At 37.9% G+C, this 22791-nt stretch overlaps 5 protein-coding genes across 5 annotated transcripts; 3 read left to right on the top strand and 2 right to left on the bottom strand.

Annotated features, from left to right (window-relative positions):
• The first annotated feature begins 381 nt into the window (after positions 1-381).
• hnf1a (HNF1 homeobox a) lies at positions 382-7003 on the top strand. Its single transcript, XM_077714599.1, has 10 exons — positions 382-851; positions 2054-2253; positions 2332-2512; positions 3284-3483; positions 3569-3705; positions 3784-3925; positions 4744-4926; positions 5000-5115; positions 5190-5274; positions 6106-7003. Exons 1-10 carry the CDS (start codon positions 562-564, stop codon positions 6234-6236), a joined length of 1665 nt encoding a protein of 554 aa, XP_077570725.1. The 5' UTR covers positions 382-561; the 3' UTR covers positions 6237-7003.
• c4h12orf43 (chromosome 4 C12orf43 homolog) lies at positions 6045-8277 on the bottom strand. The gene is made up of 6 exons (XM_077714603.1): positions 8089-8277; positions 7866-7893; positions 7560-7658; positions 7428-7483; positions 7262-7349; positions 6045-6871 (listed from the first exon to the last, which is right to left on the bottom strand). Exons 1-6 carry the CDS (start codon positions 8213-8215, stop codon positions 6559-6561), a joined length of 711 nt encoding a protein of 236 aa, XP_077570729.1. The 5' UTR covers positions 8216-8277; the 3' UTR covers positions 6045-6558.
• A 189-nt stretch (positions 8278-8466) lies between these two features.
• unc119b (unc-119 lipid binding chaperone B) lies at positions 8467-12798 on the bottom strand. Its single transcript, XM_077714739.1, has 5 exons — positions 12437-12798; positions 11588-11701; positions 10731-10839; positions 10481-10653; positions 8467-9938 (listed from the first exon to the last, which is right to left on the bottom strand). The coding sequence occupies exons 1-5, from the start codon at positions 12672-12674 to the stop codon at positions 9826-9828; spliced, it is 747 nt and encodes a 248-aa protein (XP_077570865.1). The 5' UTR covers positions 12675-12798; the 3' UTR covers positions 8467-9825.
• An 83-nt stretch (positions 12799-12881) lies between these two features.
• pop5 (POP5 homolog, ribonuclease P/MRP subunit) lies at positions 12882-14193 on the top strand. The gene is made up of 5 exons (XM_077714740.1): positions 12882-13139; positions 13222-13364; positions 13541-13690; positions 13777-13860; positions 13978-14193. The coding sequence occupies exons 1-5, from the start codon at positions 13120-13122 to the stop codon at positions 14073-14075; spliced, it is 495 nt and encodes a 164-aa protein (XP_077570866.1). The 5' UTR covers positions 12882-13119; the 3' UTR covers positions 14076-14193.
• Positions 14194-14883: 690 nt separating this feature from the next.
• Positions 14884-22468, top strand: rnf10 (ring finger protein 10). Its single transcript, XM_077714738.1, has 17 exons — positions 14884-15481; positions 16117-16301; positions 16397-16602; positions 16671-16761; positions 16841-17025; positions 17561-17697; positions 17836-17990; positions 18397-18519; positions 18595-18832; positions 18965-19098; positions 19338-19455; positions 19695-19796; positions 19887-20024; positions 20168-20256; positions 20563-20617; positions 20992-21153; positions 21622-22468. The coding sequence occupies exons 1-17, from the start codon at positions 15325-15327 to the stop codon at positions 21693-21695; spliced, it is 2349 nt and encodes a 782-aa protein (XP_077570864.1). The 5' UTR covers positions 14884-15324; the 3' UTR covers positions 21696-22468.
• The last annotated feature ends 323 nt before the right edge of the window (positions 22469-22791 follow it).

Here is a 22791-nt window from a genome sequence, read left to right as displayed (position 1 = left end):
TTATCTGTTTTTCTTTTCTCAATTTTGAAATAAATGACCAAATCAGCCACATTGTCTTGCATTTTGGCCTTTTGTTCTTGTCACCTTGCAATTTTGTGCATGTCAAGTCAAATTTATCCGCATATAAGCCGTATCTTTGATTCGGTCTTCATTTTTTAAGCAAAAAATACAATGTATATGCTCAAAAATATGGTATTTTCCCCTAAAAATGTGACATAAGCTGCATTGTTATTGAATTTTCTTTGTACAAATTGTTTGTTAAAGTGCACTTTGTTCACAGTGGGGGAATGAGGGAGACGGGACAAAGTTCAAGGCGGGGGGGTAGGCGGTGAAGAGGAAGAAGGTTAAAAAAAAAAAAAAAAAAGAAAATTGACCTTTGAAAGCTAAACAGCAGGTGGAGAGAGAAAACTAGCCACCACTCTGGATTCAACCCACGAAAAAGTCAATGTCAAGAAATAAGGATATTCGCAAAAATATGTCCATTTGACGGCGTAACCGTCCAGCATACAAGAGCCAAGTCTTTTTGTTGACCAAGCGCCATCAAGGTAAGGCATTAGAGCGATGGACGGCGAGGACAGACCCGCCACGGCGAGGTCGGGTCGTCTAACGGCCCTCCAGGAGCAACTCCTTTGGGCTCTCCTGGAATCGGGCCTTTCTAGGGACGTCCTAGTCCACGCTTTGGGAGAACTAGAACGAGAAAGAGCCAATGGGACGGACAAGGGCGAGCGAGGGGACGGAGACAGCTCCGAAGAAGGCGAGATGGAATACCCGCCGCCGATATTCCGAGATTTGGAGAAGCTCGGACCGGAAGAAGCGGCTAAATTACGGGCTGAAGTTGAACGGCTATTGCAGTAAGTATTTTTAAAATATCCGGAAAGTTTGAGTTGGGGTAAATATCTTCGTTTCTGGGTTTGGTGGGTTGAATAAATGAGGTGAAATGGCTTCCTTAATGTGTTGTTGTTGTTCTTCTGCGGCTTGTGTGTCTCGCTCTGGCGTCTGAAGCCCATTTAAAGAGGGTTCCACCTTTGCTGGTTACTAATTACCCACCCCCATCATTATTCCGCGAGGATTTCTTAATAAATAAACGGCACGCGTATGTGTAGGTGAAGATTAATGGATGAGGGATGGTCCTGAGTCCATGTTTGCATAACTACATGTGAGGTAATGGGTATTTGAATGTGATGTATGCTAGGAAAAATGTATTTTTTTAGGGTTTGATTAGGATTTTTTTGAAAATAGGGATTATTTTAGGGTTAGGAAAAGGGAAGTTTGTATGTATTTTTGGGGGAATTGTGTAAATGATGGATTTTTGTTGGTTTTGATGGGTCGGTGTATGACTGGCTAGGGTTTTTAAAGGATGAAATGTATATAAGGGGTTTTGAGTGGTGTGGTTTGAGTTGGTTTTTGTGGCGGATGGACTTTGCTCCTTTGTGTGCTTTAGCTTATCTCGGTCAATAAAGTGCCTGGACACGTCTTTCCGAGTGATCACGTTCGACGACTGTTGCGTGATAGACTCGGTGTTCTTATGTAAGCAAATATGTTGTGTCTAAATTTTGCATAATGGGGAAAAAGGGAAAGTAAAAGACAAAAAAAAAAGCAAAGTGTCAGTTAGATTTTGTCACAAAAAATAACCGGAAAATTTCTGTAAAAATTGTTGCTATTTGCGAGGAAGTATGTTGAAAAATCAATTAAAAAATACTCAAAAATATATGTATTTTTACAATTAAATTGTGTATTATCAAGCTTATGAGTCATTGATTTAAATGTGCTTTAAATCTGATTAAACTTAAGTATAATGACAATAAAAGCATTCAATTTTGTTTTTTTTTAATCCAAATTGACCGTGAACATATTTGACCAAAATATTTCAACCCCCCTTGCCTCAACATAGTACTTTTTAAAAACATCAAGCAAATTCCAAAGTACATAACATATATAACGTACATTATATATAAACCCATTCCACATATTCGAGGGATTACTGTATACTGTATACACAATTTGAACTAATCCAAAATGTCTTAATTCTCTTTTCTACATGTAATTCTAACAGAGAAGACCCATGGCATGTAGCAAAAATGGTGAAAAGCTACATGCAGCAACACAATCTCCCACAACGAGAAGTAGTAGAGTCCACTGGGCTCAACCAATCGCATCTCTCGCAACATCTCAACAAAGGCACGCCGATGAAGAACCAGAAGCGAGCGGCGCTCTACAGCTGGTACGTCACGAAGCAGTGTGAAATCAGCCAGCGTGAGTGTCAAAACAAGTCGCCACGTCTCCGGGTAAAAGCGCAAAACTAAAAGTACCTGACCATTCGTTACCTGCTAGAATTCACCAACGCCAAACATGGCCTGGCGTCCATGGAGGAGCCAGGTGATGACACCAGGAGGGGTCGCAGGAACCGGTTCAAATGGGGTCCAGCTTCCCTGCAAATCCTTTTCCACGCATACGAACGGCAAAAAAACCCTAGCAAGGAGGAGAGAGAAGGTTTAGTGGAGGAGTGTAACAGGTAATTTGACACATTTGACTTGATCTGATCATTATGAAAAATTATCAATAATCAATACTGCATTAAGTGGGCGTCTCCCATTTATATATGATCTTCAATAGTGGTGCTAAAAACCAAATAAAAACAGGGAAATTAATCTGGAATCGATTTGGGGTTACAAATGCTCAATAAATACAGAATGCATAAAAAATGACAGTATTTAAAGTGTCATAATGCTAAATATTCATTTACCAATGTATGATTAAGGCAGCCCAGTGTTTGAGTGGTTAGTGTCAGCTTCACGGATCTAGGGTACTGGGTTCAAATCCAAGTTGGTCCACCTATGTGGAGTTTGCATGTTCTACCCAGGACTGAGTGGGTTTTCTTTGGGTACTCCAGTTTCCTCCCACAATAAAAAAAAACATGCAAGGCTGATTGTACACCCTAAATTGTCGCTTAGTTATGGTGTGAGTGTGAATGGGTGTACCGATTCAGGGTGTGCCTTACCTCTGGATTGGAGTCGGCTGGGATAGGCTCAAGCACCCCCGCAAACCTTGTAAGGATAGAGCGGTTCAGAAAATGAATGTATTTTTAGTATGTAGATTATGTCAATCAAGAAGAAGTTCAACTTACTTAGAAATGTTTGGTTTGGTTGTGATGTCACAACCAGAATTAGTGAAAAGGTTGGGGTCCCCTGCTGAATTGTTTTGTATAGAATAACGGTTTAGATAAAAAAATATTTAAAAAAAGGCAGTTAATCCAATTTAAAATTAATGTTTTTATTCCCTTCAGGGCAGAGTGTCTCCAAAGAGGAGTATCCCCTTCCCAGCTTGCTGGCCTGGGCTCAAACCTGGTCACAGAAGTCCGGGTCTACAACTGGTTCGCCAACCGGCGGAAGGAGGAGGCATTCCGCCACAAACTGGCTCTCGACGGGCCCTTCCCCAGCCATTCTGCTTCTTCTTCCAACCACCTCTCCTCCAGTCCAGAACTGAGTAATCAAACTTTTTTTGTGCCACTAGCCTAGCACCATTAGCACACAAAAGTCACTCAATCCATAACTCTGCCTTAAAACTCTAGGTGCCAAATATAGTCATCAAATCCATTGTGACACCCTGAACCCAGCCAGAGGTGGTGAAAACGTGGGGCGTCTCGTGGCCAGTCCCATCCAGCTGGAGCCGAGCCACACACTCCTCGAGAGCCACCATCCCAAACTGGTAAAAGGAGGATTCAAACCATCTCCGTTGTGTGGACTAATTTGCAGCTGTAACGATTACATCGCCATCTCCTCTTAGATTTCAAGCGGAGGCCCACTTCCCCCCGTAAGCACTTTGACCTCACTTCACAGTTTGTCCTCATCGTCTGCATCTTCGCAAGGTCTGATCATGGCTTCCCTTCCCAGCGTCATGAGCCTTGGAGAGTCTTCGCTTCTCATCGGTAACATCCACTTTCCCAAATTTTCGAACATCTTTTCATACCTGTCGAAATCAGCCAAATTTTCCCCTTTTTAATGATTGCAATCCCCTTATTAAGCGATAATAAACCATACAAATGCAACACTTCACATTTTTACTCACATAGGGAGCACGTAAAAGTCGAAATTTTTCCCCAAAGTGCCTAATAAATCGATGCGCCTTTTGTAAGCACTGATTTCAAGATTCCGTAGATGTCACTGAGAGCTTGACTGTCTGGCTGCATTGCTTGCTGACACGCTATATTTATATAGTGAAAAGACAGAAGTGACTGGCACCTGTGTGCATATCATGCTAAAAGCATGACAACATTACCGAGACAATGCGGATTAGAGCCAAAATGGGGAAGATTAGATCGGTTTTACAAAAAAAAAACCATACTTATAACATTTTCCCATACCAAAACTTTAATAATTCAAGCAGGATCTTAGAAAATAACAAAGACTTAGAAATCAAATCACCTAACAAGGGGAGACAGTCGAAAGTGAGGAACGAGCCATATGGAACAGGGATCGAGGTATCGTGGAAATCTGGCATAGACAAACAAAATCAGACAATCCGACAAAAAAATAATCAGTGGGAATACACCAGGGCTGGAGAAACGACAGCTGAACCCAATCTGCAATCACTCAGACAGGACACCAGGGTGAAAAAAGCATAAAACCAAACAACTCTAACATTACACGGTGTACACAATTACAGAAAAATGAATGAAATACGGGAAAACATAAATTGATAGGTATGTCTTTTGGTTTTTCACCTCAATTTTTTTCCCATTCTTAGGGCTAACTTCCACACAACCTCAAACAGTACCCGTCATAAATAACATGGGAGGTGGCTTCACTACTCTGCAGCCAATCTCCTTCCAGCAGCAGCTTCATAGCCAGCAGCCAATGACACAACAGCTCCAAAGTCACATGGGTGCCAGTCCATTTATGGCAACCATGGCACAATTGCCGAGCCACAGTAAGTTTGCACAATTACACACCATTGGGCAAATTTCACAGAAAGCATAACTACATTTTTCTATTAATTTTAGTGTATAACAAGAGCGATTCGGCTCAGTACGCCACGTCCGGTCTGCTGTCGCAGGCTATGGTTATTACTGATAGCAGCAGTCTGGGGACGCTTACCAGCCTTACATCTGTCAGACAGGTAGAGTACTACGTATAAACGTTTTTTTTTTAAACAGAAACTTCTCAAATAACGTCACTATCTTTTTGGAATAGATTCTAACGACAGATCCCGAGGAGCAGACAGATCCTTCGTTACAGGAAAATTCTCTGCACCTGCAGCCTCACACACCTGTACCAGGTAATGGGAAACCTCTGCAACTAACAACTACCAATAAAAGCCTAACTAAACATCTATAGTGTCAAACTGACGGCCCGGGGGCCAAATCTGGCCCGCCACATCATTTGGGTGGCCCGGGAAAGTAAATTATGAGTGCCGACTTTCTGTTTTAGGAACAAATTAAAATGAAGAGTATAGATGTATATTACATTTCCTGATTTTCACCCTTTTAAATCAATAATTGTATTTTTTTTTATCTTTTTTTGTGTTTTTTGTTAAAAAATCATTTTGTAAAATCTAAAAAATATATAAAAAAGCTCAAATAAACATTGTTTTAGATCTATAAAAAAACAGAATATTCAGGGCTTTAAATACAGTTCTTGTAGTCAATTTATTTTAAATATATATATAAATATTATATCTAAAATGGTTTGGCCCACATCAAATCTTGGTTTACATGAATAAACTTATACAGCAAATAAATATTTTCACCCACTGCAATAAATTGAGCTATTTTAGTTGCAATTAGTTTTGCTTTAATAGTGTCAAAAGTCTAAAAATCTATATTTTTTAATAATTTTTGGATTATACTTGTGGATCATTTGGAAAACATTATTTTTTTAATCCAATCTAATTAAGATTGATTCCTAGGTATTTAAATTCTTGCACTACATCGTTTTTCAGCCAAAAAAATATATCAAAAGTCCATTAATCAGCATTCCATTTATGCTCCAGCTTTCCCTTTTTGGTCTCTCGTCAAATTTAATCCCATAAATAACTTTTTTTTGGGGGTATGACAGTGATTATTTACAGCCCAGTTAAATAAATGTCATGTTTTTGTTTTTTTAACAGTATCGAGCCAGCGTTCGGAGCTGTATTCTGCATCCCAGACAACGGACAACAACCAGTCTCACCTCTTGTCGCCCTCACCAACAGACATTAGCTCTTACATTCCGACACAACTGGTCTCTACTGCCCAGTAGTGCTTCAGCCAGGCAACACCAACATGACCAAGGAGCTTTATCGGAATGTTGCTTTCAATCAACATTAGCAAATTCTGAATAAAAAAGGACAACAAGAAGTGTTAGCACAAAAAAGTCACCAGATTTGCCAACCAAATGTATTTTATTTACATACTTTTGGGAAAATCTGGGGGAAATTGTACGTTCATTTCAATTGTGTTCACATGATAGACACAAGGTGGATGTTTTGTGACAAACTATGAACAATAGTATTAAAAGGGCAAGAATTTACGTGTTTTTCAATGTTTTTTTTTATCTAATCAGTGGGCTTTTCATTCAATTTTCATTCATCGGAATCGGGCACTTGCTTTTTCCATTTGACTTTGTGGTGCTCGCCATTAGTTTTGAGACAAGGCGATTCTTTGGACTCCACATGCTTACTTTCTATGTCTTCTGCTTGTTTTTTCCGTTTCTTTTTCTTCTTCTTCTTTTTGGCAATACTGGCTTCTTTGGTATCAGATGTGTTTTTCTCCTCTCCTTCTGAATGGGGAATTGCTTCGGTTGTTGGTGAGGCAACAGGTAACGATGGAGGTAGAAGATCTTTCAACGAGACGGCTGCTTCTTTCAGCCTTGATTCCATCTCACTGTCGCTGTCACTGGACAAAAGAGAGTGAAATGTTAGATTGAGAAGCAAAATGGCATTCATTTAGAAGTTTCTTGTGTCTTTATGCGGCCCAAGAAATGTCCCAAATATGGGATGAAATAAAGTTCTAATGTCCTTCGTCATATCATTCTGAAAAATGTGATTTTTTTCTATCAAATTTTGTCTAAGATACTCAGTCTTTGTTAAAAAAAGTATTTTAAGTTAAAATACAATTCATTTCAGGTATGTGCCTCTGTCTGATTTGTTACAATATAATGATTGTGTTATAATATGCTTGAATTTTGAGTATTTGTAATTTTAGTGTTTTTTTTCCTCCTGAATTTTAGATATATACATATCTAATTGACTTATAATAAGTCCATAAGTGTATAGATAGAAAAACCTTGAGCTTGGAATAGGTCGACGTCGCTTTACATCAGGTGGAGGTTCCTCTGGCTGTCCTGGTACTGATGTGGAGAACAAAAGAAACCCTGAGAAAAGAATAATAGATTAAAAAATAAGAATAAAATGACAACATGCAAGAATGTTGAGGCGAAAAGGAAGTTTACCTTCATCTTCACACTGTGGTGGTGTTTTACACTCAGTCTCGATTTCTGTAAAGCAACTAAATCAAATGTGAATTATTTTTTTAGGCATGTTTTGCAGATTTAAACAGACTAAAAAATAGAAGACTTGTTTACCTGTCAAGAAGATGACCCAACTTTTTGGCAACGTGAGTTTGAAAGCCCTGAGTGACTTGCAGTTCGTTGCCATCATGTTCATGGTCAGCAACTATAACACTGTCAACCACATTAAATGACATTATTAAAAACAACCACTATAATAAAAACTGAGCTGAAAAGCTAATGGAGTTTTGGAACAGACACTAATTAAATAAATTACAGGTGAGGGATGCATGCCAACAAATATGTAGGTTTTTAAATGTGTTACGACTTAGGACGAAGTGCAAAAATGCTACAATATGGGATTTTTCTTAATTAACTTACCGTTTTGACTGTTTGGTCGTGTCGTTTGCTAAAAAAACAAAGGAAATAATCACGTATTTAATAATATCTATGTTAATAATTGCATTACAAATGGAACACAAATATTCACATTATCTTTAAGTTATTGCTGGAGTTTTGTAGTATTTGTAATAGCACGGCGGTACGTCGATCATGTTGTTTTAGTACTGCGAATTAGTCTTCAAAAAGATAGACAAAATATTACCAGTAGTGCCACTTTTTCCTGAATCCGAAACAGCTTCTGCAAATCTTTTCCGTTCCTCGTCGTCTTCACTACTACTGCTGGAATCTTTTGAAGTACGAAGCATCTTCTTGGCATTCACGGCCGCCATGTTAACACACGTGCCTTCAAGTAGTTCCTGTTTGTAGCTGGGGATTCTGGGTAATGTAGTTGCTTGGCTTGAACTCCAGCTCATCCGTGCTAACGAAGTCCAAAGAGTTAGCTTTCAAACTACTTTTAAGACTAAAAAGAGTTACAAAATCCAAGGGGACAATTAGATATTAATAAAGAAATATTTTGTATATTATGAAACAAGTGGATAGTACTAATAGGTCTAAAAAACCCTGACAGGAGACATTATAAATGCTTCTGATTTATTTACAATACATTTTAAGGGAGTGAATCTTAATTGCAAACCAACATTATCAGCAACTTTATAAACAAATTTGAACTTTTTTTCTGATTCAATTTTCACATGACTATTGACATATAACATACAAAATGCAATCAGGTGATTATGTAAAATACAAATGACAAATTACTCCCACCAACATTACTAAAGTTGTTAACCAGTCAATCAACCTGGTCACCAATGTCTTTTTACGCAATTCTAATGAGTTTAACAAAAAATGGTTTAAGAAAACAAACAAAACAACAACTTTGTAACGCAAATACTACAGCTGTCAGTCACCTTAATTGATCATTTTCTTACTCCGATATACAATTCTTACCACTCGCACAATTTTCAGATCAGAGTGACTTTTACCATTTTTTTAAAATAATTTTTTTCACATTTCCGACATGAAACTTTTTTTTTTTTTTTTTTTAAATCCTACAATAATAACAGATGAAAGCATGTATTTTCTAGTCCTTTCACATATCGGAATGCCAATTCACATTATTCTTCACAACAAATATTGGGATGAAAGGCACAATAAGTTTTTTAAACAAATACAAAAAAATAAACATTATGCTGATGGAAATATTTCCACCACTGTCATCATCATCATCAGCTTGTTAACTTAAAGCAATGCAAACATTTCCAGAGTAAGATTTAGAATTGCATTCAAAGTAAACTGATGTGTATATTTGGGTGGCTCAAAGAGTAAAAAAAAACATCTTGCAAAAAAATATAGTCTTAAGCCTAAAAAAAATATGACATGACCCTCTCAAGGCATGGAAAGATTTGCTATTAAAATTCTAAAATTCTCTAGGTTGAACACAACTCATGTGCCTGTTAATTTCTACTACAAGGCTGTAAATTAAATATTTCACACAACAGCACCAGAAATGCAAAAGAAACCCAAAAAAAATACAAATATTTAAAGGAGGATTAAAAAGAACCACCACTGTCAATACTATACAACTTCTACTCAGGGCTCTTCATTCTTTAAGAGGAGCGATCGTCACTTGAGAACGTGCATTTAAGTCATTTCATTGGAAAACTGTTATGCTAAAGCCAAGTGATTGTGTCCCAGTTCAGGTCTGCGATTGTCCCTTTCCAGCAGAGACGCAAACGGGACACTTTATCGACAAATTTTCCTTCCATATTTAATAATGACCCAAAATCTTGGATGGGGGAACTGTGCTGTTGATTCTGCAGATAAAATAAGAATCCATCTGTCTCAGGAAAACCAAAAAACTAAACTAAACTAACAGGAATTGTAGAAAAATCCCTTCTTGGGTATAATGCACAGCAGGCAGTCAGTCCACTTAAGGGTCTTACTGACCCCCATTGTAGGCATAGTCTGCCTTGTTGTGCATGATGAGCTTGTTGTCCACAAAGTAGAAACTGTCTGATCTCGTCTCATATGGGTGTGCCACCATCTGGCGAACTGGGAAAAAAAAGGAAGAAATTAGAAAAATATGTCCGTATTGATCAACATTATGCGTGACCGGACGTTTGGTCCCGGGTCAAATGTATTTAGATATTAAACAGCACTTAGATATTAAACAATAATTAGATATTAAACAGCACTTAGATGTTAAACAGTACTTAGATATTAAACAGTACTTAGATGTTAAATAGTACTTAGATGTTAAACAGTACTTAGATATTAAACAGTACTTATTTATACAGTACTAGGATATTAAACAGTACTAGGATATTAAACAGTACTTAGATATTAAACAGTACTTGGATATTAAACAGCACTTAGATATTAAACAGTACTTGGATATTAAACAGTACTTAGATATTAAACAGTACTTAGATATTAAACAGTACTTAGATATTAAACAGTACTTAGATATTAGACAGTAATTAGATATTAAACTCTCATGAATATAATTTTGAGAGATGTTTTCAACAGTAAACTCTGTCATCATTTGACCGGCGACCAAAAGACTGTCAGTCTTAGTACAAAATGGGACTTACTAAGGTCATCCGGAAGTTGTGGAAACTCATAAATGTGTTCACACGTGTTACGACTGTTGGGAATGCAAAAGCCGAAGTCAAAGTCAAAGTTCTTAAGGAGGTGTCCTTGAAAATAATGCCTCTCGATCATACGGAAGTTGTTAATGGGACGGTCGCCGACGGTGAACTCCACTCTGATGGTAGGAAACAAAAAAAGAGTTTGCACTTTAGTCGACGGGAAATGAAACCAAATGGTGATGCATGTACTTACGTTGCACCTACGGTTTGTAGTTTCAAGAAGGCTGGCGTAAACTGATATCGCACGAAGCGCCCGGCGCTGACGTCAACGTCACCACTCAAGTCTTCAGCCTCCACGGGACCTAGCAGACAAAATCACTTTAACTGTTAGGAAATGTAATTATGAAGATAGGAATGATAGTCACTTAGTGACAAAAAAAACACAATTACTCTTCTAATTGAATCATGCAACCATTTGAATACTCTGTTGAGTCCAAAAAAAATATTCATGGTGGTCTTGTTATTCTCCTGATCTCAGCTAGTCTGAGATTTAAAAAAAGGCATCCCATAATTTTACCTCCCTCTTGAAACATTAGCTACTACAACTAAGGTTGACCAAAACTTCTCAATTAAACCATCAGCACAAGTTTAATTAATCATAGGTCCTTAAAATCAAGTAATAATGATCAAAATTAATCACTAACAAAAACAAACCTAGTCAATAATATTAATCACTATAAAGATACATTTAAAAATGTAATAATCAGCAAATCAGTATTATTATAAGTAATAACATATTAATACATGTATAAATGTGTCCTAAGGTTTATAATGAAGAAATTTTATTTAAAATGTGTCTCTGTCTGTTGTTATTTAATATGCAAACCCCAATTATATATAATACATATATTTATATGCTGTCCAATAGTTTGTAGTGCTCATTTTGGAAGAAAAAAAAGGAGTTGTCTTTAAAATTATCTTTTGAAAGACAGTTAACTCAATGCTAAAAAAAAAGCCAGTTTTCCAAACTGCAACATGGGAATGGTTCCCTCACCTCAACAGATATAATTGCAAAAAAATATATATATTTATATATATTAACACATTTACCACTGTTGGGAGGTTTGGCAATCTCAAACAAAACTGTGCCAGTCTCGAGATCTCTGATCTTGAACCTTGTGAAGTCGATATTGTAGATATTGTCCTCAGGTTTGCAAAGATAGTCTGCAATTTAAAAACAAACAATATATTCATTAGTGAAACCAGTTTTGAGGATTATTATTATTATTATTTTGTCTCAGAATTTGGGTATGATGCACAACAAGATCGGCAGGTTTCACCCATGCTGTCAAGCACAACTGTTTTTTTCCCCCTCCTATGAGGCTCTTTAAGAAAGCACTCTGATTGAGGGGGGAAGAAACGCCATTGTTGTCTGGTGCAGGAAAAGCAAACACAATGAGAGGCATTTTAAACATTAGCTGTGGCTCCGGTGACAGACCTCATAGTTGGTGTCAGACAGTCTCAGGTAGTCTCACTAGGACACTCCCTTAGAGACATACTTTTTTTTTTGTTAGAGCTCATTAATTGAACTAGTTTCTTGTTACAAATCTGTCCCAAAACGGTTCAAAACTCGCAAATATCACAAATTACAATAGCTAGCATAAACCAGACCACAACAAACAGTAATATTCACTTGTATATTCAAAAAAACAACCACCCTTAAGCATTAATTGGGTAAAATTGAACATTAGAACACTCTAAAGTCAAGATTTTATCTCGTCACGTAGTTTGTCTTCCGATTAAAATTAAATGTAACAAAAATTTGCTCACATTGCCATTGTGCACCTGTGAAAACTGGCCAAGACATTCGCCCCCCATGTTAGCACCCACCACCAACAATAGTGGTAGCTTGACGTCTAGGTATCCATTTAGAGCACAAAAAAGCTACCGTTCACGTACCCTCCGTGACAGCCCGGAGTCCGAGGACATGATCCGGCGAAATATCTCCTCCAAGCGCCCTAAGTTCATCTTCCGTGACGACGGGCCACTTATCCGTTTGACTGCGTCTCGACTTCAGCTTCTTGAACATGCCTCCTCCCACTGCTTTTCGGTCCCTGCGGTTCGACTCGGTGCCGGCGTCTGCGTCCGTGTGTCCCTTCCCGACAGTTGGTGCCGATTTGTTCCGAGAACCGTTCATATTAGGCACCGTGGCGGTAAGGGGAGGAAATAGTTGCGCTTTTATGGAGGGGGGAGAGCGCCCTAGAAAATTGCGGCTGTAATTTCAAGATGGCGTAAAGCGTGTACGGATGACGGAAAAGTACGACTGCGGTTGGCCGAGGAAGATTTGCGTTGTCATGGTTACCGAATGGGTAGGAATGTTTTCCTGTCCGAGTCCTCCCGTTGTATATTTAGCTGGGTGATAAAATACTTTATATAGGCAACATGAAACCCATGTTGAACGCTAAAGTAGCACTTAACGGTTCTAATATTATCGATTGTTTTCGAGGATAAACCTAAACAAATAAAACCAAAATATTTACAGCAGTTTCTTTAACGTCCTGCATATGGCGCTAGCGATACTCATACACTTCAATGCTGTTATTGCCGGAAGTTCGTGATCGTAGAAGAAGAAATGAGCAAGCATGGTGCGTGTTAAGTGGAGGTAAACAAGCTATAATGTTTTTCTATTCACGTCCCAGGTTGTATAAATTACTTGGTTTCTGAAATTGTGTTGTATTTGACAGGTATTTGGTGTGTGAAATCAACGTGTTGGACAAAAAAAGCCTATTTGTGTTGAGTGAGGGAGGTGTCGCCAGCGCAGTGAAAAATGCAGTGGCCTCCATACATGGAGACTATGGATCGGCCATGTTAGCCCGCGGGGATTTTGGTAAACTTTCTTAAATCAAACCTTAATTGTCCGAATTTACTCAGTGTGTTAAGAATTAGACACGTGTTTCTTTTAATTTATAAAGTATAGAAATCTACCAGCTTTTCCAACCTTTATTAACTAATTTCTCGCCAATGAAAACCATGTAAAATATTTCTTTTCTGTTTTCTTTACAGTGAAATACCTGAATACTTTCACAGGAATTGTCGTCATACGTTTCCCAAAAAAATACTACAAAATACTATGGTCAGCGTTGCCTTTTATCACTTCTATTGAGACCAATCACCAGAGCGTACCGTGTTTTCTGAACTGTTTGCACATTGGAGGTAAGACAAAAGTTTTTTTTATTTAATAAGTAAAATGTTGACATTTGAATTCATTTGGAGAATAACTCAATTGAATATTTCCAAAGGAACAATCAGAACTTGCCAGAGGTTTTTGATTAGTTACAGCGTACGACAGCTCCATCGAATGCTGCCAAATTGTAAAAATGAAGGTAAGTGTTGACATTCAACCCTTGATTATATTTCATTGCACCTACAATATTGTAATAGAAAATTGTCAAACCCCTCGGTTTGAAAATTGACATTTTGTTTCTTTTTCTCAATTGTAGCCGAAAGGAGAGAGGTTCGCAAGGCTATTCTAAGTTGCTCCTATGAACAGGATAAACGACAGGGTAATCAACATGATGATGATGCAGAAGAATTCTAAACTCCCCGTTCACAGTGATTAACCCCCATTTATGGTCATCATGTATATAATTTTTAGTTTTTACCATGTTATGCTTTACTATTTTTTGGTGTGAAATAAAATGAATACTCTATTGAAATTTATTTGAAACATTTATTTTTGGTATTGAATAAAATCGGATTAATTTCAGTAAAATACAAATGATGAGCAAATGAGAATTATTTGCAGATACTATTGTCCCATCTAAAACAACTGAAAGTGTTTTTGTAAATGACAATTTCCAAAGATACAGCCTAAAAAAGTGCTAATTAAGGTTTTTATGAGATCACTTTTATGTTACACTTATGTGCTCTTTATAGAAAGGGAATTACTGATTAGAGGACAATATGCAATACTACATAACTTTACCACAAACATGATAGCGTTTAATCTTCAATAACCCTGTTTTATTTTGTAAAAATGATGTTTTGTGTGCAATACTGGAATTGTTTTGACTGTTCACTATGCATTGCAGCAAAAATCAAAAATAGCAACACACAGGACAAAAATAAACAAAAAAACATCTACTAAATAACCAAACCAGGATTGTTAAAGATGACACTCCTCCAAATCAGTCAGTCCTTTTCTATAAAGAGTAGATAAAAACACCAAACAAAAGTGTAACATAGGAGATGCCTTCTCATAAAAACTTCAAGTAGCACTGCAATCAAAGACCGTGTACGGCAATGTTTTAATTAATGACAAAGAAATATGAGAACATTCGTGCCTTTGATGCGTAATACGAGCCAAAACAGTTCGAGTCGGACGATCTGTTTAAGAACTACATTACCCAAGATACCCCAGAAGGCCTCAGCCCGACATATCAGCTGCGGGAAGAGAAACATCCGGGTCCCTCAGCATTCTGACTGGCGACCCGTCGCCATTCGTGCAAGCGAATAGAAATTTCTATTTTTGAGCGAAAATATCAACAAGAAACAAACACGCAAAAGGGAAATATTTATTCAATCGGATTGGCTAGCTTTTGGCCTAAACGAGAAGGAGCACCATTTTTTTAGGGGTCTTGACCCCGTGTGGCGAGCTTTCGTCCTCTCTTCGCTTAGCATTTTTAACTTGAGACGCCGATATCGTGTCTCTTGTTTTTTTCTCCGTGTTGTTTTGTTTGAAGATGTCGCCGTAATGGGTTCTCCGTGTTTGAGAGATATGAATCAGGGCCTTTGCCGCCTGACCCGTACTCATTGCAGCCCATTTTATTCTTTTGTTTTTTCGTTGAATGCTCGAGAGCTCTGCGGCTCTTGGCTCGAAGCTCGGCCTCGTTCACTACAGGGAAACAGACATGGAGAAGAACCCGAACAACAGCAACAATACCAAGGTTCCACCGCGTTCCAACTCCTCTGGACCAACCCCGGGGGAATCTAAACCGAAATCAGGTGAGTTTAACATTGTAAATGGCTATCGAGTTGGGAAACGTTTACGCTGAAATGAATCCAATTTAAGGCCTAGTCGTAGTGGACTTTTTGAGGCTATCCAACATGGCTGACATCGCTGTCAAAACATATGACCCGCAAGATAAAATTAGAACGACGTACTTACTGCATCGTAACACATACGTCACACATGCTTCGTTACGGCCTTATTATTGTATTATCGTATTTTTTTTTAATTATTTTTTTCATAAATAATTATTTACATGTCTGAAGCGCCGATGTACTTTGTTTTAAAATCATTTATTATTTACTCATGAAGTAAAATTGTAGAGTTGTCCCCATCACATATTTTGCACCCGAGTTGAGTCCCGATATATCAAAAAAATACCTTATTTTCCCACCTGATTTTCTTAAAATCTTCTAAAAATCTTTAATAGTTAAAAAAATACCCTATTCTTCCATTTAATTGCCAGGAGTTCTTAATTAATAAATATTAAAAAAACAACAACATAAATACTTAATTGCATGAAAACTTAATGCATGAATGGCCAGTTTTCCCTAATGGAGTATTTTGTGCCAAGGTGAAATTATGCGCTCATGGATTCTTCTAACTCATAGCGTTCCATTTCATGTTTCAGAAAGTAAAAATAATGGAGGGGCCAAGCGCTACAGCCGCAAGCGGGAGCCCTCCTTTCCCAAACCAGAAAATTTCTCCAGTACACGTCGTAGCAATCCACAGAAAAGCAAGAATTTTGACAAGAGACCCCCCCAGAGAGGTGGAGGACGGCAATATGGGGTTGCAGGTGGAGGACGACGGGAGGAGGTTAATACTTACAATCATACTTAACATATTGTTTACGTCTTCTTAATTATACCCAAAGTACCTGAAAATTGCATTTTCATTTCTACTTTTTTCAGGTAGCAGACACGCGCCGGGCAGAGTTTAGCCCGGCTCAGTTTTCCGGACCGAAAAAAATAAACCTGAACCATCTGTTGAACTTCACCTTCGAACCTCGCGGAGGTAACGGCGCTGCCGTAGATGGAGGCTACTCCTGTTGGGGGCGCCGAAATAAATGGGGTCACAAGCACAAGCCCTTTAACAAGGAGCTTTTCCTGCAGGCCAAGTAAATATTAATTTAAGAGCCCAATGAGGATGCCAGATTGTCTTTTCTCAACACGATTCTATTTTTAGTTGCCAGTTCGTGGTGACCGATGACCAGGACTACACGGCGCACTTCACTGATCCAGATACTTTGGTCAGCTGGGATTGTGTGCAGCAAGTGGTTAGTGCTTTCCCTTTTTTAATGTTTTTTTGCTTAAAGCACAAATATTTAAAGAATATCTTTATTTTTTACCAAACAGCGCATCTACAGTCATGAGGTGCCATCTTGTCCCATCTGCCTGTACCCGCCCGTGGCAGCACGCATTACGCGTTGTGGACATATCTTTTGTTGGCCATGCATACTGCACTACCTGTCTTTAAGTGATAAGACTTGGTCCAAGTGCCCCATATGCTATGAGGCTGTTCACATGGTGGATTTGAAGAGGTAATTGTTCAGATGTTATGTATTGTATTATTGTCACATATTTTTGCACAACACTCAGAGTCGCCTGATTTGGAGAATCTGTCATCTCAATGTCCACCCAATTTGAATATAGCTAGCGAAAAATTAGTCCTATATCATTTCAACAGAGCAGAAGAAAAAATAAATCAAAAATCCTTTTTTCCTCCAAAATAAGTTTATCAACAAATTGTTTCAATGTATCTTACATGAATAACTAAATCAACTTTGTCATCCAATGCAATATATCAAGTTATTTTAGTTGTTTTGTTGGACTTTTAATTTTTAGACTTCACGGTTTGTTTTAAGTCAAAATTGTCTATTTTTGCATTTTATCAACCATACCCATTAACTGCCATGGCAAAAAAAAAATGATCCTTTTTTTTACCTAATTCCAATCCTCTGTAAAAAAAAACATATGGGCCCAAAATACGATCCAATTTCTGATAGGGGCATCCTTAGTTTTGAATTAAATATTTCCAAGCCACTTGTGAAATATAAACAAGCATTCTTGTTGCAGTGTGGTTGCCATGGAGACCAGGCAGTATGTGGTCGGCGATATCATCACCATGCGCCTCATGCGGAGGGAAAAGGGAAGTTTGGTAGCCATGCCGAGCTCACAGTGGGTGAAAGTGGAGGAACCTGCACGTTTTGGAGGTGATTCCTTTTAATACATCAGCATATTTGCAGTTGGGATGTTTCTTGACTTTAAAGTCACCATTTTGCATCAACCTCCTGGCTGTATAAGAAGTGAGCCAAAAAAAATCAATAAGTGGCTGTTTTTTTCCCCTTTAGATGCTTCTCTGAGCCCTTATTCCAAGCTGCTGCTGAGCTCCAGCAGTCAGGTCCTCAGCATGGTGGCAGAGGAGAAGGGAATTCTGCAAGCTCAGCTATGCCTGGAAGAAGATGCGCAAGGCTGCTTCATCCAGAGTGCACTTTGCCACTTGCAGGTAAAAGTTTGCTTTGCTTGCAAATCATATAATGCGGCAACTCTTTTGTAGCATGTGTTAATCGATATTGGATAAAACTTGAAAATGGTAGGAAATCTGGACTTTTTTGCATAGAATTGTGTTTTGACGGGAGGTTTCACGGGGAAAAAATGGGGATTGATGTGGAAAAAAAATTCCAAATGCTCTCAGGTGGAAGTGTATATGTATGTTATATATATATATATATTTTTTTTTTATTGTCAATTATCAATGCCCAAATCTGGGTTACAATTTGGCTGTAATACTGTCAGGGTCATGCCCACTTCACTATAATGAAACGGTTAATAACGGGATTGATATAATAAAACTATGCCAAGTTACTGTTGGTGTAACAAAATCGTTAATAGCCATTTTTTTTCTCTTTCAGGAGCGAGAGGAAATGTTGTTGAAGCAACAGCCAGCTTCAGACAACCGCTTTGATTTGTCCACTCTGACTCTCGCGGAAACTATTCCTGTCGATGAAGTGTTGACTATTAAGATCTCTGCCAAGGTATCCTTGAAGGAAAACATTCTTTTTTACATAACCCTTCAGCCCTATCACCATTGATACCTTGTTTATTTTTAGCCCATGCTCCAGTACGCATCTGCTTTTGACGATGAAGTGTTACACGAAACAATTGTTGAAGTGCCGGAGGCGGTGTCCCTTGAACCTACTTTGGAAAGTCTGCCTGAAGAACCTCCCGATACTGAGTTGGAGGCGGCAACAGATCACGTTTCTGATGAAACAAATGCTCCCAAAGAGGCGGAACAAGGTCACTCGCAAACCAGCCAGGTGCATGGACCCTTCTACTATTTCTATCAAGGTTGGTATTTTCAGTGTTTGTCTTTTTACATTATTGCAAGCACAAATATAAAACATTACTTTGGTCTGTAAGCAATTTATGTTCTGGTTTATCTTATAATCTCCATTTTTTTTTTCCCCCCGCAATGTCTAGCGGAGGACTGCCAGCAGATGTTTTTACATCCCGTCAATATACGTTGTCTATTGAGGGAATATGGCAGTTTGGAAACCAGTCCAGACTCTATCACTGCTACAGTGGTGGAGATTGAGGGACATACTGTCACTGAGGTGAGCTAAATTCAAAGCATAGATTGGACGAGGCTTGTTTAAGTAGTGGAATAACATTAGTGGTTTACTTTGAAGGAAAAATTGCCATTTTGTTTGTTGTCTTATTATAACATGGTCACTAGAAATGTTGGTTAAAAAAGATGTCATTTCTAGAATTTTTTTAAGGAAAAAAATGCTGAATTTTTAACATTGGTCTTAAAATCTTATTAAATTAACTAAGTTTTTTAACTTTTTCACAGGACATCCGTCGTCGACATCGGTACCTGTCTCATCTTCCTCTAACATGTGAATTCAGCACCTGTGAGTTGTCCTTGCAGCCACCAATCCTGTCCCAAGAAACCATTGACACATTTTCAGGTTTGTTCTTTTTATTTCAAAATGCATTGTCATTTAAAGTTGTATTCTCTTTTGGACGCCAGGTGGCACAATTCATGCATGTGTCAATGCAAGATTTCTTCTAAATGTTAATGTGATTTGATATACATGTGCTCTTTGGAGTGTGAGTGAGGGAAAATGTCCCATGTCATTTAATCACATTTTCACCAACTTAGTTTCACCTGAAATGAAGTTTATGTTATGACTTTTTCAACTTGAAGATGAATTGGAGAAAAGGAAACGCCTGAGACTGAAGAAAGCCAGAGACGAAAAGCGCAGGGAGAAGCGGATTGAAATGGAAGAGAACAAGAAGCAGGGTAGATGTAAGTATAAATGCCAGTTTGAGAACATTTCACTACAGGATCTGTTAGCTATTTATATTTGCCATTGTTTTTTTTTCTTCCCCTTCTTAGACCCCGAGGTGCATATTGGCCTTGAGAACCTCCAACATTTCCCGGCTTTTGGGTCGCCACCTGACAATAGCTGCCCTCTGGCCCAGCCGGATTTTACCTTGCGTCCTCCTTCTCCCCTGAGTAGCAGTCCTTCTCCTGGTAAGAGATCCTAACTTAGCATCACTTACAAAGTGTGTTAATCATTCTGGAATAGAGTAGTTGGTCTCAAGATTGATGGATGTTTTGGGACATTAAAGCATGACAAATGTTTAATTATGTTTTTCTTTCTTTCTGGATTCCAGAGGCAACAATGTTTCCATGTCTGAATGCGCAAAACTCTCTTCTTGTGGGAAATGTGGAAGATGACTCTCACTGCATGTCATTTGCACAGGTGTGTATAAGTTGTACAGATCAACTAGAATGCTTATTTAAGTAACATTTCCAATCACAATTTTTTTCATGCGCATTGACATTGTGATAATATAGTGTAACATATAAAATGCACCTACATCATAAGACAAATTGGAAAAAAATATGCATACAACACCATTGAATATATTTGACATTAATCATTATTTTGAGTGATTTCTTTTGGTTGGTTAGCACCTATTGGTCGAAAAAAAATCCTGAAAGATTTGTAATAACTAAGTTTTAAACCATGATTTTACAATGTTACATTGTGTTATATTGCATATAGATGCTGAAAGGTGGAAAAGCCAGAGCTGATGGACCCAAAACCACCACCAAAACAGGTACGCAAATTGCAATTGAACTAAATCTAAATAACTAAATTCCGCTAAACATTACATACCATGCTCATTTGTATTAAAATATCATTTGTGTAACCTAACCATAAACTTTCACATTAAACAGGTGAGTCCCGAAAAAGCAGTGACTAACACTTGCTAATCATTGTGATGAGTCATTTCAAGAACTTCAGGGATTTCTGCACTGTAGTGACGGCTCATTTTGTATTTGGAAACATTACCTCCCTATGGGTGTGTTTATAGGGTGAAATAACAGTACTGTTGTTGTATTTCACTTCCTGCTAAACCGGTTTTGGGGCTTTAGAACAGTGCGACTTCTAAAGACTCCTTATAGTCATGATGATATGTTCTTCAAACAGATAAACTGTTATCGCCATCAACCGCTGACAGCGACGGAGAGAGTGATGGGTCAGAACGAGCTCCGGTTCCAAACTTTCAGAACTCTTTCAGCCAAGCATTTGAGAAGGCACTTCTCCAGCTTGATAGTCCAGAAGTTTCTCCGCAACCTGTCGTTGTCCCAGGTGCGCCATCTCTCAATTTGATAAAAAGGAATGATAATCAATGTTCCCTCTAATTTTTTATTGATCTGGGCAGAAAGACAACTTCCCTGAGCGCACTGAGTACCAATGTGTGACATCATTGCTCGTTATGAGCACACCAGTATAACACCTGCCATAAGCAGGTGCATGTCAATGTTTCCTCTTAATTTTTCATGTAAAACATGCTGTAAAACATGACAAACATAAGAGTGGACAGAGAGAGCTACTGCCAATGGCTGCCGCGTAAACGGTGCCATCATGGGGAAAGGTAAAAAAAATAGTAATTTAAATTTTTTTTTTTTTTTACTGCACGCCATATGATTGCTGCTGCGCAGAGAAGACGAGAGTAGTGCGCAGTTTAGAGGGAACACTGATGATTATGCTATAATTATGCCTGATTATGATTTATTTTGAAGGAGCTAAATCCCTCCCATTTCTTTTCCTCTGCAGATGAGAAGGGTGGAAAGAAGAAAAAGAAAAAACAGAAGCTTCTCTTTAGCACATCCATGGTTCACACAAAGTAAATAGCACTGAAATATCGTAATTTTTGGACTACACAGCTAGCCCATCACATTTCAAAAATGCATTCTGTAAAATATACTGGACTATAAGCCTCAGTTCTTCACATTCTAATAAGATATATTTACACCAAAAGACATGCAGCCCCATTATTAGCCTGTAAAAATCTGTTTCTAAAATTTGATGGATTACAAAGAGCTGGTTTATCGTCCAAAAATTACACTCAATTGGTAGTTTGTTTATCTGTATTAAATAATTGCTTCACTTCTTTGCCAACATCTCTAGTAGTTAAAAAAAAAGTGAATTGGTTTCCTAATGATAGACTTTTTCAGTTAATTTTTTATTTAAATTTGCTGCAAATAGTATTGGATGCCGATTGGTGAAAATTAAGATTAGTTTTACTAATATTTTGGATCAGATTATTCGTTAGTGTTTAATTGGAGTGGCAGTCAGCCTTTGAATTATTTTTTCTTCTTTAAAGTACATTGGAGTTTAGCGCTTTGCTTTTGAATGTTGTTAAAGTTGAAGGCATCAACATTGTCGCAATAAAGAAGGCCGATTAAATGTAATCCCCATCATCGTCACAGTTGGTAAACCATAATTCATGCACTTTCTCCTTTCTGTGTAACATTTTCTCGATGTATTAATTGACTTTCAGTGCTACGATTGTGTGAAACTTGAAATTTTGGATGGTGTTTTTAAGGGTTCTTAAATTCACCTTTTAAATTTGAGGAAACAGGCAGGTATGCAAAGAATAAAGAATTATTCGACAATTGAATACTGGGTTGACTAATTTCTTGCCAAAAACCTGTTTGGACAGTATGAATGTCTTTGCTGTTATCAAAACAATCAATTCAATACAGAACAATAAGATAGGGAGGGAATGTCAGAATAGTATTTGATAAATTCCTGTAAATTATTTGAGAAAATTCTTTTATTTGGAGTTGGTGAGATAACATGATGACATCAAAATTATCCATTGAATATAATAGGATTATTACGTTAGAGGAAATAAATGTCCGTAATTTATTTGACATTTGATTGCGTCTTCAATTTAAAAGAAAAGTTAATGGGCAAAACGCGTCGCTGCTGTTTGTGTCT

Source organism: Stigmatopora nigra, chromosome 4, assembly GCF_051989575.1.
Source record: "Stigmatopora nigra isolate UIUO_SnigA chromosome 4, RoL_Snig_1.1, whole genome shotgun sequence".
In the NCBI taxonomy this organism is placed as follows: Eukaryota; Metazoa; Chordata; class Actinopteri; order Syngnathiformes; family Syngnathidae; genus Stigmatopora; species Stigmatopora nigra.
This window is presented reverse-complemented; position numbering and strand designations above follow the sequence as displayed.

What these genes read in the sequence shown, in the direction of transcription:
- hnf1a (XM_077714599.1), top strand. Translation starts at nt 562, where the DNA reads ATGGACGGCGAGGACAGACCCGCCACGGCGAGGTCGGGTCGTCTAACG. An exon ending in TTAGTGGAGGAGTGTAACAG is followed by an intron (nt 2,513 to 3,283) that starts GTAATTTGACAC and finishes TATTCCCTTCAG; the next exon opens with GGCAGAGTGTCTCCAAAGAG. An exon ending in GCCTCACACACCTGTACCAG is followed by an intron (nt 5,275 to 6,105) that starts GTAATGGGAAAC and finishes TTTTTTTAACAG; the next exon opens with TATCGAGCCAGCGTTCGGAG.
- c4h12orf43 (XM_077714603.1), bottom strand. Translation starts at nt 8,215, where the DNA reads ATGGCGGCCGTGAATGCCAAGAAGATGCTTCGTACTTCAAAAGATTCC. An exon ending in TTGGGTCATCTTCTTGACAG is followed by an intron (nt 7,484 to 7,559) that starts GTAAACAAGTCT and finishes CATTTGATTTAG; the next exon opens with TTGCTTTACAGAAATCGAGA. An exon ending in CGACCTATTCCAAGCTCAAG is followed by an intron (nt 6,872 to 7,261) that starts GTTTTTCTATCT and finishes TCTTTTGTCCAG; the next exon opens with TGACAGCGACAGTGAGATGG.
- unc119b (XM_077714739.1), bottom strand. Translation starts at nt 12,674, where the DNA reads ATGAACGGTTCTCGGAACAAATCGGCACCAACTGTCGGGAAGGGACAC. An exon ending in ACTCCGGGCTGTCACGGAGG is followed by an intron (nt 11,702 to 12,436) that starts GTACGTGAACGG and finishes TTTAAATTGCAG; the next exon opens with ACTATCTTTGCAAACCTGAG. An exon ending in CTACAAACCGTAGGTGCAAC is followed by an intron (nt 10,654 to 10,730) that starts GTAAGTACATGC and finishes TCCTACCATCAG; the next exon opens with AGTGGAGTTCACCGTCGGCG.
- pop5 (XM_077714740.1), top strand. Translation starts at nt 13,120, where the DNA reads ATGGTGCGTGTTAAGTGGAG. An exon ending in ATGGTGCGTGTTAAGTGGAG is followed by an intron (nt 13,140 to 13,221) that starts GTAAACAAGCTA and finishes TGTATTTGACAG; the next exon opens with GTATTTGGTGTGTGAAATCA. An exon ending in GTTAGCCCGCGGGGATTTTG is followed by an intron (nt 13,365 to 13,540) that starts GTAAACTTTCTT and finishes TTTTCTTTACAG; the next exon opens with TGAAATACCTGAATACTTTC.
- rnf10 (XM_077714738.1), top strand. Translation starts at nt 15,325, where the DNA reads ATGCTCGAGAGCTCTGCGGCTCTTGGCTCGAAGCTCGGCCTCGTTCAC. An exon ending in GAGCTTTTCCTGCAGGCCAA is followed by an intron (nt 16,603 to 16,670) that starts GTAAATATTAAT and finishes TTCTATTTTTAG; the next exon opens with TTGCCAGTTCGTGGTGACCG. An exon ending in AGGGACATACTGTCACTGAG is followed by an intron (nt 19,099 to 19,337) that starts GTGAGCTAAATT and finishes ACTTTTTCACAG; the next exon opens with GACATCCGTCGTCGACATCG.